We start from the raw sequence: 16,125 nt of genomic DNA, 5'->3' as shown, positions 1-16,125 counted from the left end.
AGCTAAAACTCCAAAAAAAAAAAAAAAAAAAAAGATAATATTATATAAAGGTTGAAAAGCGCGCCCTCTCCATTTCATAGATATTCATTCATAAGCGCGCCCTCCTCCATTTCCTTCCTCTCTCTTTCAGAAGTAACCGGCCAGTTTCAGAATCGACAACAACGGGCTTCTCTCCGTCGACCTCCTCCGGCCACCTTCCGGCCCTTCTGTGAAGAACGATTCTCTCTGGCTTCTGAATATCTCATCGGCTTGCTTTCCTTCTACGTTGAAGGCAAGTTCCTTTGCTTCTCTGTCTAATTCGTTCATTATGTTCTCTCTCCCTGTGTGAGATTTTCATGATTTAGGGTTTTGTTGGTAGTAAAATTGGGGGAGGGTAATTAACGAGTAATTTGTACAATCTTTACCGGCGAGGAAGTTTCTTTGGTTGTTTTCGGCATTGATTCCGAACCCGACCAAGCGGAGATTCTCATTAGGGGAAGCCATGATGGCGATTGGATGGCCTGCCGGAATTACGAGTACGCCGCCCTCTGATAGACGACCGGCAACTCTTTCGAATCTACCGCTTCTTTCTTCGCGTTCCTCTTCTTCCTCCCTTCTCCAATGTCGTTCTTCCTCTCTCCTTCCTCGCTGCCATTGGCCGCTCTGTATGTGAGGGCAGGCCATCTCGAAGGATCCAGCTCCTTCTGAAACGAACACCACCCATGTCGCTCTTGAGTTGAAGTGAGGCACCATCATTCCACCCTGAAAATGACAACAACAACGTTTATAAAAAGTTATATTCGAGAATTCTATGAACTAGGTATTGGACAATTGTGGATTTGAGAGCTGGCTACAATACTTGTTTGATATCGACGACGGAAGTGGCCACATCGGTTCTCCGAAGTTGGGGGAACTCATCAGGGCAAGCCTCAAACATTTGACCGTATTGGTTGTTGTAAACAGGGGTCTGGCTTTCGAGCTTGATCGGAGCTCTGACTCCCCGACTACCTCTTCTTACGGAGGTGGCTCGTTGGCTCAACGCTCTTAGTTGCTCTTGTGATGCCCTTATGATTTTTCCTCCTCTCTCCCTTCTCTGCTTGAATATCCTCTCTAGTTTATCTCGTGGAATCTGCAATTTCATTCCAATAATTATATCATTCTGGGAAGTTAAAAGAGTGTCCATTTAGAGAAGAGAAAGAAACTGACGTTTAGAGCAGCTTCGAGAACATCATTGCTGAAAACGCTGTAATATGCTTGAGCTTCACCTCCGGCGGATAGATAATCCTGCAACAAAACCAGGAAGCTTGAGTAAAAAGCCACTGGAACATCATTCAATTCTCTGAAGAAAAGTCCTCAAAACCTTGAATTCGCCCGGATTGTTGACGGGTTGAACCAATTTCACGATCTGGAGATCTTCATTTTCTTGGTTTGCCAAGTATAAAGTTGTTCCGGCCGGGATCGTCATAACATCCCCGGATTCAACGTTGTAAGACTCTTTTCTAGTTTCCCTCTTTTCCTGGACTACTGTAGTGATCGTCGCTCTTCCTAGAAAAGCCAATGTCGAAATTAAAACAAGCTCCATTTCCATAAAGCCAAAAACAGAGGAAAAAACTTGCCTCTTACGACCAAGAGAACACATTCTGCATCCAAGTGATGGGGGACGATGAAGGTGTGAGGGCGGGCCTCAAGAATTGCTAATCGTTGGTTTTTAATTCCTTTTAAAAGCTCCGACCTGTCGGAGAATTTCTCCAGCACCCTCCAATGGCCCTGGTCAGACCTGTACCTTGATTGAAAACGCTGCTCCTGAAAGTAGTAGGGATTGTTGCTCTGTTCTAGCTCTGTCCGTCGAATGGCTACTTGATTTACACGGCTTCTTCCCCCATGTTGTCGTTCTTGACGTCTCCGTTCATCTTCCCTGCTTCTCTGCTCTTCTCGTCCCCTTCTCCCATGCTCTCTTTCCCATTCTCGTTCTCTCTGTTCTTCCTCTCTGCGACGTCGTTCTTGCTCTCTACGCCAATCTGGGTCTCTCTGGTTTTCATCTTCATCATCCCTCCCGCCTCTACGTTCGCGTTCTCTGCGTTCTTGCTCCTGCTCTCTGCGCTCTTGCTCCCTACGCCAATCTGGGTCTCTTTGGTTTTCATCTTCATCATCCCTCTCGCCTCTACGTTGGCGTTCTCTGCGCTCTTGCTCTCTGCGGCGTCGTTCCTGCTCTCTGCGCTCTTGCTCCCTACGCCAATCTGGGTCTCTTTGGTTTTCATCTTCATCATCCCTCCCACCTCTGCGTTGGCGTTCTCTGCGCTCTTGCTCTTGCTCTCTGCGGCGGCGCTCTTGCTCTCTGCGTTCTTGCTCCCGACGCCAATCTGGGTCTCTTTGGTTTTCATCATCTTCCTCGTCCCTCTCGCCTCTACGTTCTCGCTCTCTTTGTTCTTGCTCTCTACGGCGTCGTTCTTGCTCTCTACGTTGTCTCTCTTCTTGTTCACGTTTAGGATCTCTCTCATTCAAATCACGACGACCTCTACCCCTCTCACGCTCTCTCTCACGTTCACGACGACGTCGTTCTTCCCGCTCATGTTCTCTCCGACGTTGCTCCTCTCTCTCCCACTCAGGATCTCTCCGTTCAACCTCATCAACATCCTCCCCCCTTCCCTGCTCTCTCTCCCTCAGCCGCTCCTCACAGACCTGTTCACACCTACGTTGTTGCTCCACCCCACGCTCCGCCACTTGGCACCGGAGACGACACACCTCATACTCCGCACGAGGACTCCCCCTTTGGTTCACTCCACATCCCTTCTTACAAGCAGCAAACTCATCCACGTTCTTCCCCTTCAGCTCCTCGCACCGGTTCACACATCCATCATGGTCAACCCCAGCCCCGCTGCTAAGGCTCTCACCCTTAGCACCCAAACCAACAGACAAACAAGCAAGAAAAAGGGTAAACGCCAAGAGACACAAACGAAGCTTAACTTTAGACAACGCCATGTTTGAGACCCGAGATGCCCTTCACAGCCACATCCATAATGCCTACTTATAGTATTTAGAGCTCGAAGTTGGAGTAAGATTAAGGTAACATGCTGATCGCCGAGTGTCGAATTTGGCAGAGATGGAGGTGTCATGTGATGTGGTGAAAAGACGCACCAGTGAGTAGGAAAAAAACAGAGGAGACAGCTGCAAATAATGGGTTCAAGGAGAGTGGAGTAGAGGATATGGAGCAAGGAGACAATTTGAGAGAGTGAGGAGTGAAAATGGTGGGCTGAGGGGCGCCGACGCGGCGATGGGGTGAGGCTTTTGTTAGACACCTCAATGGCAACGTGTTAGTTTGCATGCAAGTGGGATCACTATCATCAGGTATTTGGTTCGAAAACATGGCTTCTTTCATGTGGGAATCAAACAAAAAGGATATAAGTTCTTAAAATATTGGTAACTTGCTTCATCTTCATCCTCTCATGGATAGTAGTGAGTGATGATCAGTGGCTACGAGATGAGATGGATCTAAGTTGTGCTTATATTTGCATTTTGATCTTTACTTATGACCGTACCTTGGTGCTATGAATGAACAATAATACTTCAAATGAAACAAAAATAGGATGGGGTGAGACTTGAGTGAGAATGCTGAACTCTGAAATGGGTGAATTGTTGAATTGTGAGATTTCAAATCAAATGGAGAGAGGAACGAGTGCCAGCGAGAACGCTGAGTCTCAAAAGGGGTGAATTGTGGGATCTCACCTCGGTTGAAGAGGAGAACGAATCATTCTTTATAAGGGTGTGGAAACCTCTTTTTAACAGACGAGTTTTAAAAATCTTGAGGGGGAAATCGAAAAAAAGAGCTAAAAAAAACAACATCTACTGGCAGTGGAATTGAAGGTTGAATATAGGAGGCAGGGAAGCCAAAAAGGCCCAAAGAGGTAGCGGTGGATTGTTACATATACTTAATCGAGTGAAGGCTAAGACCCAATTAGCCTAAGGCCCAATGATAGATTCAACAGGCCAAGCCGAGGCCAGTTGTCCTCGCTAGAGTCAAGGACAACCCAAGTGATGAAGTTGAGTCCACTCATTGGGATCGATCCAAGCAAAACTTGGCCAACCCCTACGCCCATGCTTTGACCGACCCAAGAGTTGTTCTAGGTATCTAGGCTTGTCCACATTGGCTGAAGGCTAGTCAAGTCAATCTCTCCAAGGTCAAGGTACCACGGTAACGTTTCAAGTCCACCACTAACAGATATTATATGCTTTGACTCGTTACGTATCATTGTCGGCCTCACAATTTTAAAACGTGTCTCCTGTATAGAGGTTTCCACACTCTTAAAAAAAAAAAAAAAATTGTTCCTCTCCAACCAATATAAGATCTCACATTTTCAGCTCGAGATCGCAGGTTTCACAGGTTTACTACTCGATCGAGCATAGTCAAAACTGAAACCAGTCAAATAATCCAAATCCAACAATCATGTTTCAAACCAAATAACAAAGTTCTATTTTAAGTTGTATGAATCCAATGAAGTTTCAGCCTTTTTCAGGCCTTGATGATAGACCTTACTTGATGTGGGTTTAAGTTTATCCTTTTATATCCAAACTTTTCCACGCTCCACAAGCTCAAGAAGAAGCATGTTTAGACAAAATCATAATACAACACAGAAAAGAAATGGCAGCAGCAGGTTGTTTTAGCAGTGTCCATGTTTTGTGGATCCCATAGACAAACACAGACAACTCTACTTTTAAAATTGGCCTGATGATGTCTCAAGGGATTGATTAGCCATGATTACAATTACTTGGGGCTGTTTTTGGGCCTTTCAGTCAACCAACCAGTGGGAAACAATCTTAAAGTTATAAACAACAAAACAAAAGCTCTTTTCTGAATCTTGGTTTCCATTACTGCCAAAACCTGCAACTTTGTCCCCTGCTTTATGTTCTAGTTTTGTTCATTTGAATACCCAACACAGGCTGGCTTGTGATGAGATATAATAAGAAGAAGGCATGCCTGAGAAGACAATCAACAAAGCCAACTTTTTACAGTAAAAGTAATGAAATGCAACAGGAGAGGAGGGGGAATTCAGGATTCACACACTGTAATAAATGATCTTTTTCATTAACTTTTCTTGTGGAGGTTTTCACCTCTTTTACATCACTATGGTAATGAGTATCATTCACTTGTATTTAGCAACCAATGTGTATTCCTAGACAGAGAAAGAATGAAGAAATGAAGGGAGGAAAAGAATTTTACTCAATGACTGTTTTCCAATCCTGCACAAGCATAAGCTTTTTATGATTAGAGCATGAAGAAGCCATAATTATTGATTAATGGGCGTAACGATCATTACCTGAAAGCTAAGCGTCGTCGATTACGAGACCGAATTATGCAGCTAAGAAGATGTGATGATCAAAGGCACAATGTGTTGGGAAGGAAGGAATGAGGACCTGATAAAAGAGAACAAGAACAAGCAATAGGAGACAAAGAAGCTAAGACCCCACAGCAGAACCAAGATAAGTATTTCAAAGAAAGAATGAAGAGAAAAATGAAAAGCAGAGGGGGGGAGAAGCATACTTTTTCGGGCTATGGGCTATGAAACGTCTCGATCGACCTTCAAGGATGAGCTCCACCACCATCTGGGACCAGATTTGCAGTCAAATCAGATAGCTTTCTTGAGGGTTGAATTATGGAAGAGTGGAACAAAGCTTTGTAAAGGAGACTCAAACAAATCCTAATCTAGTTTCGGGAGGAATCTTGTTCGAAAATTTTCGAGGATTACGACATACAAAGTTTCGGGTCAGGCGAAAAAAGATAGGCCAGAATGGCTTAGCTATAAAGGTTGGGGAAATGTGGGGGGGTAGCTTACTTTTAAGTGATTCCACAGGCCTCACTTTATTTATGGCTGCATTGTGTAGCCATATGATCTCACTTTCAGAAAAAGTTCAGCTCAGTGTATCCATGTGCGTATGGGAGAAGCTCCTCGACCTCAATCTTGGAACTAGAATAACTCATGCTTTTCTTTAATCTCCCTCGGCTCGACTCAACCTCGGCCCAAAACACTCCATAAACCGGTCTATGATCTGAGAACCTTGACTCTCCACGAACGTAAGATAACTGATGGAGGCCTTCCCCATGCCACAATATCCGATCGCACCTTCATAAACAGAATACGTAAATCAGCATCATGCTTCTCTGTTAAGCTAATGTGTAATGAGTTTAGATTAAATAGAATGGCTAGCAAGATGGACTTACCAAGCGGGTTTACGACGTTTCTCTTTTGGGTGATTGCCCTCCCCTGCATATCGATCTGAATTAGTCGAATACTTGTACGTCGGAGGAAAGTAAATCTTTCCTTCGTTCCATCCAGCAAAGACACGCCCACGTCTTTGTTCTATTCGTAACTGCATTCGAAAATAGTTGGTTCATACTTTTAACAGAAACCATCTGGTTCACTAAATAACTATAACCAATTCAGCTCCAAAGCATCAGGTTATGTGGTCTTACCTGATCCTTCTCAAGCAATCCCCTCCAGTTTTGCATCTCAACGAGTGCCTTGGCAGACCGGTACGAAAGAGCGATCCGATAGTTTAAATCCCCGAGCCAAATAACTCGACTGCAAGAGATTTTAACACGGTAAGACTAATGAACATGATACAAATACGAATGAGGATGAAAAAATATCTTACTCATGCTCAAGGATTGTTTCTGGGGATTTCTCGTCACTGCTTGCACCGTGCACTCGTGGGAACCTCGTCTTCTTAAGTATCTCCATCACGTCTGAGTTTCTTCGAAGCTCGTCGCCTTCTTTCTCTCCTGATGTTAAGTGAGTACAAATGAAGCAAAAACTTGTCTGATGCAATGACATGCTGATAGAAATTGATCCCTGCAGTGGATAAGTACTTTGTTTCAATGAACCAAAACATTTAAAGATATTGGAAGGTAAAATTGCTATTGTTATCTAATTATTGATACCTTATTCCCAAGGTAGCCCATCAATCCTCTACCAACAGAAGAAACTTTCATGTTTCGGACATGATCCCTCAAGTCACTTTTAACCCATATGGTGAGAAATATGCCAACCATTTGCTTGCTTGCAACCAAGCAATATCTTGAATGTCCTGGCATTCTATATCCACCATCCTGAGATGAAGAACCACCATGGGACATTGGCGAAAACAAAACAGTGCTCGGTGACTCCCACGGAACGTTATCATCATCCGACGAACCCCATCGTGAGCAGTCGCTAGGCCTTGAGTAGTCACTCGGCCTGCAAAAGTCACTTGGTCTAGAGTAGTCACTTGGTCTGCAAAAGTCACTGGACCTGGAATAGTCACTTGATCTTGAGTAGTCACTTGGTCTATGGCCCCATCTAAAGTTAGGATCAAAATCACTCGACCGATGACCAAAGATAACACGGTCACAAACACTGAATCTTCGATCAAGTCGTGGCTGTGGTATTGATGGATCGTCCATTCTCCAGCTGTTGGTTGTTTGAAACGATCGGCGATGGAAGAACGACGAATTCTTCTGCCTAGCAGACCCTTCAAAATCTGCATTTATTTCCACAATGGGCTTTGGAATTGGAGAAGGGGTATAACATGCATTACCACCGCTAGTTCCTGGGAGATTGTTAAGAGTCTTTCGAATGAGAGCCTGCCATTTCTTAGCAGGGCCATTGTCTTCAGCTCCCAGTATATTACCAGCATTCAATGGCACTATCTCCTGAAACCTGAAAACTTACCAACGTTATTCTCTTCTCCAAGGCGAAGAAAGCAAGTAAAAGATGAGCAAAGGGTTACCATAATCATTACCCAAGAACATAGATATCAGCAGGGGGTGAAGAATGAAGCCAATCATCCAGATTTAGATTGTTAGGGGGAGATCTTCCAGCCACGTTCCATGTAGCAACAAAAATGCTGAAGACAAAGCCACTCAATTTACAAATCAAAACCAACCAACCAACCAAAATGCAAGACACGAAGAACAAATTCTTTACCTATAGTTTTGGACATCTATAATACGAGGATGGTCAAGATTCATCTTCCCTCGCCGCCCCTGCTCGCCGTTTTTGCTGAATTTCTCTGTGAATTGATGAACAGAATGATAAATTTCATGAAGAAGAAGATGAACCAAGTTTATATGAACAATTTTCTGAGAGCTGAAGTGGGGTGTGTTTATGAACCTGTCTTGCTTTTCTTGATGGTGCATGGTTCTCTCTCTGAGAAGCTGCTGCTTCTGTAATCCATTTCACCTCCTGTAGAACAAAGGATGGAGTGCTTTAGATTTGGGTTTCTGCAATTGAGGAAACAAGAAATTCAAAGAGCTACCTCTATAAGCAACATCATCCGCTTGAAAATCATCGCTTTTGCACCTAATATTGAACCATTTTCTGACCATTTTCTTGGACCATGAGAGCTACAAAACCAACAAGGGACACCAAACAACAATCAGATTGTTCACAAAAAGAAGATTTGAAACAAAATCCCAGATGGGTTTTAGAGAAATTGAAGAAGAACCTTGCTGTTCTTAGAATTCTCATCTCTCATTGTTCCAGCACTAATTCATACAGCTCCACTACAACTCTTTCCCCCACTCAGAATCTGTGGGTTTCGCCTCAAATCCTCAAAAAACCCATCAAAATCCAAAATGGACAAGGATTCTCCAGCCAAAATCTTAGGTTTTCCCACAAAAACCAAACACACCCAGTTCAACAAACAGTTAAGAAGATCAAACCCAAAGAGACCCAAAAGAAGAAGAAATGGGGAGAGATTCTTGAAGTAGAAGAAGACAATGCAGAGAGAGAAAGTTTTAGAGAGATATAAAGCCCATAGAGCTTCTCGTTCTCTGTAAAAAACAGCAAAGTATCGAATTTGAAGAGTCTAAAGTGCAGAGAGAAAGAGAGAGAGAATGAGTGAGTCAGTGTTAAGGGTCTCTCTTCATGATGGAGCAACGGGAATGTGTTTTATTTTAGCTTTCTTTTTTACCCTTCTCTCAACCAAAGGCTGCCCTCTTCGGTCAGCAAAGCCATGGAGAAGGGGCAGCCTCAGACACAGACACAGACACCCCCTCCCCTATGCCCTTCTTCTCCTGCCCTGTTTTGGTCTACCATCAAAGTAAAAGCAATCTAAAGATAGCAATAAAGATAAAGCGACATGTATAATATTAGTACTAAATGTTTTTTGTTTTGTTTTGTTTTGTGTCTTTGTTTTTTGTTTTCTTCTTTTGTTACCCAAAGAATGTTTGGGGGCGAAGGTACAGTAACTTCACAAAAAGGGTCATTACCCCAAATCCTTTGCCTTCTTTAACGCCTTGGGGTTTGTGTTTTCCCCCCATCTTCTCGCTTCATTCAGATTTTGTTTTAAACTAATCAAAGCTTTCAACTTTACGCCTTTGTATTACAATTGTTTATAATCTCTGCAACAACAAGAGGCAAGATAAATACCCTTTGCCTTGGAAGAGACAAGAACAGAGGGAGAATACTCAACTATATACCAAAACACATCAAATAATGATTGGAAGAGGTAGGAAAAAAGGCAGTTTCTGGACCAATGTGCATGTTTTTTAGCTTAGAATTTTTACTGGTAGAGGAGACCCCAATGATTCAGGAACTTCAAGCAAAATTCATGCTCTTTTTTGGGTATTTTCTACCATGGCTTGAATGTCATGGGATATGGAATTCATTCCCGATACTCTCATATCTATATTAGTTGAAGAGAGTAACGAAACATTCTTTAGAACAGTGTGTAAACTTCTCCCTAGTGTTTCAAAACTTTGAAGAGAATTTCAGAAGAGAAAGTCTACAAATAAGAATATATTGAGTTTAAGCTGTTACAAATAGTATTAGAACAGACACTGAAAGTTGTGCTAGCGAGAACACTGGCCTCCAAAAAGATAAATTGTGAGATCTCACGTTAGTTAAAGATGAAAACAAAACACTTCTCATAAGAAGACACCGAAGGGTGTGCCCAGTAAAGACCCTGGCCTCCCAAGGGAGTTGATTGTAAGAAGTCTAGTGTGCCACGAGCATGCTGAGCTCCCAAAAGGGTGGATTGTGAGATAAGAGGTCCGCTGGAAAGAAAATGAAAAATCTAAAAGATGGAATGAACTGTTTTTATTTTAATCAAATTTATAAATTTTCTAAATTAAGGACATGGGTTTAAGCCTGGAAAAAATGGAGTCAGATTGAGACCACGCGCATTCCGGCCGCCGACCGCGCGGCTGCTCTGCCACCTTGAGCGTCAAAATCACCCAACCGCCGTCGTCCCAGCCTGGCCGTTGTTTAATTTATCGTTGTTTTATTCAATTTTGACTGTGATGGGTTCCATTTGGCTTTTTCCTTCTCCTCATCATTGGTTGGTTCATAAAATAATAATAATAATAATAATAATAAAATAAAAAAAATTCAAAAATAAAAAGTGTTCTTTCAATGGACAAAATATAGTGAGGTTACGGCGGAACATTCCAATTCATTACCTCTATGCTTTTATTATCATTATTATTATTATTAAAATTTAATATTTATTTTCTATTTGTTCTACCTTTTTTAGCGTAAAAAATAATAATAATAATTAAATTAAAACACCCCTAATTCTCCAATAATCATAATGTTCATTGGGTCTTTTTTTTAATTAATTTTTAATTCACTCATCATAACCATTAGCCTTGAATTTTAGTTCCCTTCCTCAAACCTTTATCCCAACTTTCTTTACAATAAATTATATTTTATAAAAAAAAACAAAATCAACGAGCCCTTCCAACATGCTTAGTTTACCCAACATAAAATTATTGCAAGCAAAACATGCTTACATTTTGAGCCCGTATGATTGAGTTACTGAAAAGGAAAGTGCATGATATTTGTATAGATAGTGACTTATCCTCAAAATCACTCTCGTTTAGATATGGTCTCGATTCATTCATGTATTCCTTTTATTATAATAATCAATAAATGAATGAACAGTATCCTTACGACAAGTCTCTACGTTCATCCTTCTATTATATCTTATTTAGAAGGACGATGAAGAGTGGACTATGGAGTATATAATATAATGTTGTATGATAATGAAATGGTGGGTAAGATAAGGATGGTGGTTTTGCTTTTTGTATGAAATATAGAAGAATGTGTTGGAAGGTGGGCATTTAGAAAGAGAGGGAAAATAAAGTGAAGATTGAATAATAATGCAAAGGAAACATATAAAGAGAGAAAAATGGGCCCATTTTTTGTGTTTGTTTTAGTGTATATCCAAAGATGGAGGCAATGTTAGTGGGGTTATCCATTTTTTCGGACTTATTATGTATCGCCGTCAGTCTTACGGTTTTGAAAATACATCTATTAAGAAGAGGTTTCCATACCCTTATAAGAAATGTTATGTTCCCATCTTCAACTAATGTGGGATCTCACAATCTTCCTCCCATGGGGCCAGCGTTCTCGCCAGTACATTGACCATGCTAATTTTGATACCATTTGTAGCAGATATCGTCCTCTTTAGCCCTTAGATTGTGATATTATTCTTTGTAAAAACATGGAAACTTCTCCCTAATAGATGCGTTTTGAAACTGTGAGGCCGACGGTCATACGTAACTAAACGAGTGAATCAAACCTAGTACACAAAACGGGATCATGTTGAAGATGTTCAAATGGAGGGACCCACCAAGCCATCTTTTTAATCAATTATTCAAAGCATCTATAAAAGAATTTTGTTATATGTTTCCTCTTATTTTTGTAAAACCCTCATCATCAGATTCCTTTCACTCCCTTTTTCTTTTAGTTATTTAGTTTGTCTCATAAAAGTCATGTTTTAAAAATTAAAAATTTTAAAATTAAAAATATTTTTAATTATTTCCCATTAGAAGAAAAATAAAAACCATTGTTATACTTTTTTTTTTTATTTATTAATATTTATTTTTTAAATAGTAGAAATTCGAAATAGATAATTATAGGTCGAGTGACTATTTGAATTTTGAAAATTAAATTTATTAACATTATCTCGTACTCGCCTTTATTTATTTATTTATTATTTTTTAATAATGTTTTCAAAATTCATATTAAATTTTTTAAAACGTACTTTTATTTTTTTGAAAGTTGACTAAAAATTTAAATTTTTTCTTAAAAAAGATAAAGGCTATTGTAAATCAAATTGGGAAAAATAATTAATTTTTAATTGGTAGTCAAGATTTTGAGAATGAAAAAGTAGTTTAAAGATTTTTTTTTTTTTTTTCCTTTGACTTTAGTTAAGATTTCGAAAGTATTTTTTATATGTGGAAAATCAAACAAAGAAATTAGTGATGAATTTTTATTTTACTTTTTTACTTTTTAAAAATACATTTCTAATGGTTAGTTAAATTTTAAAAATAGAGGAAGCATTAATCTAGCAACTAATTGATTTTTAAAATTTAAATTTTCACTCAGTTTATAACAGCATAAATTAATATTTGTATAATTAAAATTATTTTGAATTGATTTTAAATGAAATAAAATGATAAATAGTTTTAAATTTTAGAATTTAAATTAATTTGAAGTTTAATGGACACGGTATTATTATTATTTTTTTCCATTTTATATTAAAAAAAAATCTAATGAAATTGAAATCATTACGAATTTCAAATAGTATTTAATTTTCCTTTTATTGACGTGACATGTTTTGGAATTATTATAAAAGTCTTATCCTAATTAAATGAGATTCTATTCGGTCAAAAAGATGAGTTTTATGAATGAAATACAAACAAACTATTTTTCTCAAATAATTATATTATTTCCACGTGGACAATTTTAAAGATATTATTTGTCATTTAATCACGACAAACATTAATAATTCCATTTTGAGCGCGTCTTTGTCCTCACTCACATGTTTCACCCAAATTTTTTTAGAATATCACGGAACTTAAACAGTAATATTTAATTTTATTTTCATTCAAATGTTGTATCAGTTTATTTTTATAGTTGTAATCGTTCAAGTCGAGTAATTAGTGATAAGGTGAAAATGGTTGTTTGATTTTTGCTCATACCCTACCATCGAGTAATGGACTTCATGTGAGAAAGCATGAATAGAAAATTACGAATTTAGGTATACATTTACGACTCAGAAGATCCCGATACTACTTTTAATGAACGGCTGAGATTTCATAAACGTATACATAGTCTCGCTAAAATAAAGCAGCATATTCATCCTGCCACGTAAAAATATAATAATAAATAAAAGTAAAAAAAGAAAAAGAGAAATAAGGGAGAAGATTTGATTGGCGCTTTTGCTTTTTGTTTCCCAGACCACATCCAAAGCCAAGCCTGGGACAGTGAATCTCAGGAGGGGTAAAATAGACAATTCACAAGTCAGCCAAGACCGGCGAATCGCGGCCACCGCCACCGCCACCTCCACCTCCACCGCCACTGCCACCAGTAACAAGCTGCCTTTTCTTTTTCTAACCCTTTTTCTTTTCTCCCACCCCCAGAAAGATTCCTGCTTTGCGACTATAGAAATAAAAGTTTTATTATTATTATTATTATTATTATTATTTAATAAATACTAACTTCGTCTAGGATCACTTTGATTCATTGTAATCGCGTACTTAAAAAAAATGATTGTTAGACGAACATGACTCTCACAATAGTATGATATTGTCCACTTTAAGCATCAGCTCTCATGACTTTGCTTTGGGATTCCCCAAAAAGCTTCATACATCATCCAACAACGATAATTTTAGTTCTTAAAAAATAAAAATACTAGAGGTCAAAATAAGTAGGGTAGTATGAGTTTGTGACGTATGTATTTTAAAAATAAGGTAGGGTTTAGAAGATGTGAGAAAAGTAAAAGGGGCTAATAATTCTTGTTGTGTCTCGACTCTCAAGTCCCTTTCTTTGTAATTTACTGCTTGTTTATACCCTGTGTTACTGATGCAAACCTTTGAGTGTTTGGTTTTGTATGGAAGTGGGCAGATAATATTCCCATAAAGAGCAAAAAAATGGTGGATGGGTACCACTGAAAATGACTATGCTTCTAATCCTTGGGGCTGTGTTCTCTAGTTTGGGATCATCCCTGTCCCTCACCCTCTCATCTTTCAACCCACCCAATTTCGAGCTGGATGCACCATCGAACTACTCTCACTTCAAACCCAACATGTAAGAATCGAGTGTAATAGCTCAAGTCCACCGCAAGTAGATATTATTCTAACAGCTCGAGTCTACTGTTAGTAGATATTATCCTCACCGCTAGCAGACATTGTTAATGTGGAATCTCATGATTCGCCCTCCTTGTGGCCCTAGTGTCTTCGCTATCACACTGCCCCATGTCTTGCTCTGATACCATTTGTAATAACTCAAACTCATTGCTAGCCGATATTATACTTGTTGGGCTTTCCCTTCAAGCACTTCTCTTCAAGGTCTCAAAGCTCGTCCGATAGAGAGAGGTATCTACACATTTATAAAGAATTTCATTCATCTCTCCAACCAATATGAGATCTCACATTGAGAGACGAACTTGACATCATTCGTGAAGAAATTAAAATGTAAAAACTTGGTTTTGCTTAAACGTTAGTGTAAATGATGTAAACAATAACTTTTGAATTGCAATAAATTGGAGTGACGATTTGAATTTTGCATGTAGTTGAAATTGAATCGTAAATGATGTCATTTATACCTTTTAGTTTGTGTGTATCGATACTCTAAATTCTTCTACCATGTGAAAATTTTCTTGAAATATTTCATTTCGAACCGTTTTAAAGCTATGAAACCCTTTTCAAATGTAGGGTTGTAACATGACAATATTTTGTATAATTTAACGTACCATTATGTATACACGACACGAGAGTATAAAATATTTTATTTTGATTATTGTAATATCCATAGTCATTTCGTTTTTATCCCTTAATTTAAAATATAAATTGACCAAACCTGAATTTAATAGTTAGGCAGTGGACGAGCATATATACGTAGGACTCCGAGTGAAAGTGGATATTGGATATTGATAATTGGTTCATAAAATATCTATCATCCATTAAAAAAAATAAAAAAAAATCTAAAGTTAGAATTAGAAAATCTTATACTAAATTGTATGGAGAAAGATTCAAATCCTTAATCATGTGTTGATGATAATTAATTAATAATTATGTGTGTTTTGTTTAATAATCTAGTAGAACAGTTCATGCAGATCCATGATAAAAATATATATTAGAACCTAGGATTTTTGGACCACCCTATGAACTGAAAAGAAGGAAGTGAGACAATTAATTTATATTATACTCATCTTTTTCTTACAGTCAAAAAGTAAAAATCAAATGCTTTCCTTTCCTCCTATCAATATAGGCTTTGTTTTGAGACCCTAAAATCACTCGTACATGCATACACATTTTAAAATTTTGAGGGAAATTTGAAGGAGAAACCTCAAACATGACAATATTTACTAGCGGTGAGTCTAGGCTAAGATATATATATTATTCTTGGAGTTCATAAGCTTGTTATATATAAAATTGAGTTACGTGTCATCTTTTAATTTTGTATTCAAATCTTTATCAAACGGTTGGAGATATTATAGCATTTGGTTTTAAAAAGTATTTTGTATGATCAAATATTTAAATTAAAAAAAAAAAAAACTGGCCAATAAATGTGAGATATTGATGCGTGATAAAAATAGAGAAGGCATTGATGAGAGTTGTGTGGGGCTGATATTATGAGCTGACCCAAGAAAAGGCCTTCGCATTCATAGTATTAATGCTATCACCTTCTTCGCTATCAACAAAACGTGTGGTTTTCAATTGTTCATCTCTTTCTATTGTCTCATTCATAATTACGCACATTGCCTATTTCACTTGTTCATCTTCTTTTGTTCTTCCAAAAACACTGCCTTCGAAGATTTGGTTTTGATTCTCCTTTTATTCAGAAGTATTCTTGGTGGGTATTGTTTTCTCGTGTCGAGTGATTGAAATGGAGCGTTCGTTTGGTTTAAATGACGTTCAGGCAATTGGAGTGATGATGTAAGATCCCACATCAATCGAAGAGAGGAACGAGTGTCAGCAATGACGCTCTGATAGTGAATTGTGAGATCCCATATCGGTTGGAGAGAGAAACAAAACATTTTTTTTTATAAGGGTGTAGAAACCTCTTCCTGACAAAAGCATTTTAAAAATGTTGAAGGAAAGTTCGAAAGGGAAAACTCAATTAGGACAATATTTTCTAACTTGAGCCATACACTAGATGG

General features: G+C 38.6%; 2 protein-coding genes across 3 annotated transcripts; both read right to left on the bottom strand.

Annotated features, from left to right (window-relative positions):
• Positions 1-21: 21 nt before the first annotated feature.
• On the bottom strand, positions 22-2,994 carry LOC111457935 (vicilin-like). The gene is made up of 6 exons (XM_023100385.1): positions 1,596-2,994; positions 1,340-1,524; positions 1,186-1,263; positions 839-1,108; positions 405-741; positions 22-320 (listed from the first exon to the last, which is right to left on the bottom strand). Exons 1-6 carry the CDS (start codon positions 2,956-2,958, stop codon positions 127-129), a joined length of 2,427 nt encoding a protein of 808 aa, XP_022956153.1. The 5' UTR covers positions 2,959-2,994; the 3' UTR covers positions 22-126.
• A 2,035-nt stretch (positions 2,995-5,029) lies between these two features.
• LOC111457953 (type IV inositol polyphosphate 5-phosphatase 7-like) lies at positions 5,030-8,993 on the bottom strand. 2 transcript variants are annotated; one of them, XM_023100416.1, is made up of 13 exons: positions 8,458-8,993; positions 8,269-8,356; positions 8,124-8,195; positions 7,938-8,022; positions 7,753-7,857; positions 6,914-7,670; positions 6,628-6,824; positions 6,446-6,554; positions 6,194-6,342; positions 5,808-6,095; positions 5,516-5,577; positions 5,292-5,388; positions 5,030-5,214 (listed from the first exon to the last, which is right to left on the bottom strand). In XM_023100416.1, the coding sequence occupies exons 1-10, from the start codon at positions 8,485-8,487 to the stop codon at positions 5,873-5,875; spliced, it is 1,815 nt and encodes a 604-aa protein (XP_022956184.1). In that variant the 5' UTR covers positions 8,488-8,993; the 3' UTR covers positions 5,030-5,214; positions 5,292-5,388; positions 5,516-5,577; positions 5,808-5,872. The 2 variants fall into 2 exon arrangements, with proteins under 2 accessions (XP_022956184.1, XP_022956183.1); XM_023100415.1 differs by having other exon boundaries at positions 5,516-6,095.
• Between the last annotated feature and the right edge of the window lie 7,132 nt (positions 8,994-16,125).

This window comes from Cucurbita moschata, unplaced genomic scaffold, assembly GCF_002738365.1.
Source record: "Cucurbita moschata cultivar Rifu unplaced genomic scaffold, Cmos_1.0 Cmo_Scf00020, whole genome shotgun sequence".
Lineage (NCBI taxonomy): Eukaryota > Viridiplantae > Streptophyta > Magnoliopsida > Cucurbitales > Cucurbitaceae > Cucurbita > Cucurbita moschata.
This window is presented reverse-complemented; position numbering and strand designations above follow the sequence as displayed.

Bases quoted from the DNA above. Each gene is read 5' to 3' on its own strand.
- LOC111457953 (XM_023100415.1), bottom strand. From the start codon at position 8,487: ATGAGAGATGAGAATTCTAAGAACAGCAAG. The intron at 8,357-8,457 runs GTTCTTCTTCAA...TTGGTTTTGTAG, and splicing joins AGAATTCTAAGAACAGCAAG to CTCTCATGGTCCAAGAAAAT. The intron at 8,196-8,268 runs GTAGCTCTTTGA...TTTGTTCTACAG, and splicing joins GGATGATGTTGCTTATAGAG to GAGGTGAAATGGATTACAGA.
- LOC111457935 (XM_023100385.1), bottom strand. From the start codon at position 2,958: ATGGCGTTGTCTAAAGTTAAGCTTCGTTTGTGTCTCTTGGCGTTTACC. The intron at 1,109-1,185 runs GTCAGTTTCTTT...ATGAAATTGCAG, and splicing joins TTCTCGAAGCTGCTCTAAAC to ATTCCACGAGATAAACTAGA. The intron at 742-838 runs GTATTGTAGCCA...TGTCATTTTCAG, and splicing joins CCGTCGTCGATATCAAACAA to GGTGGAATGATGGTGCCTCA.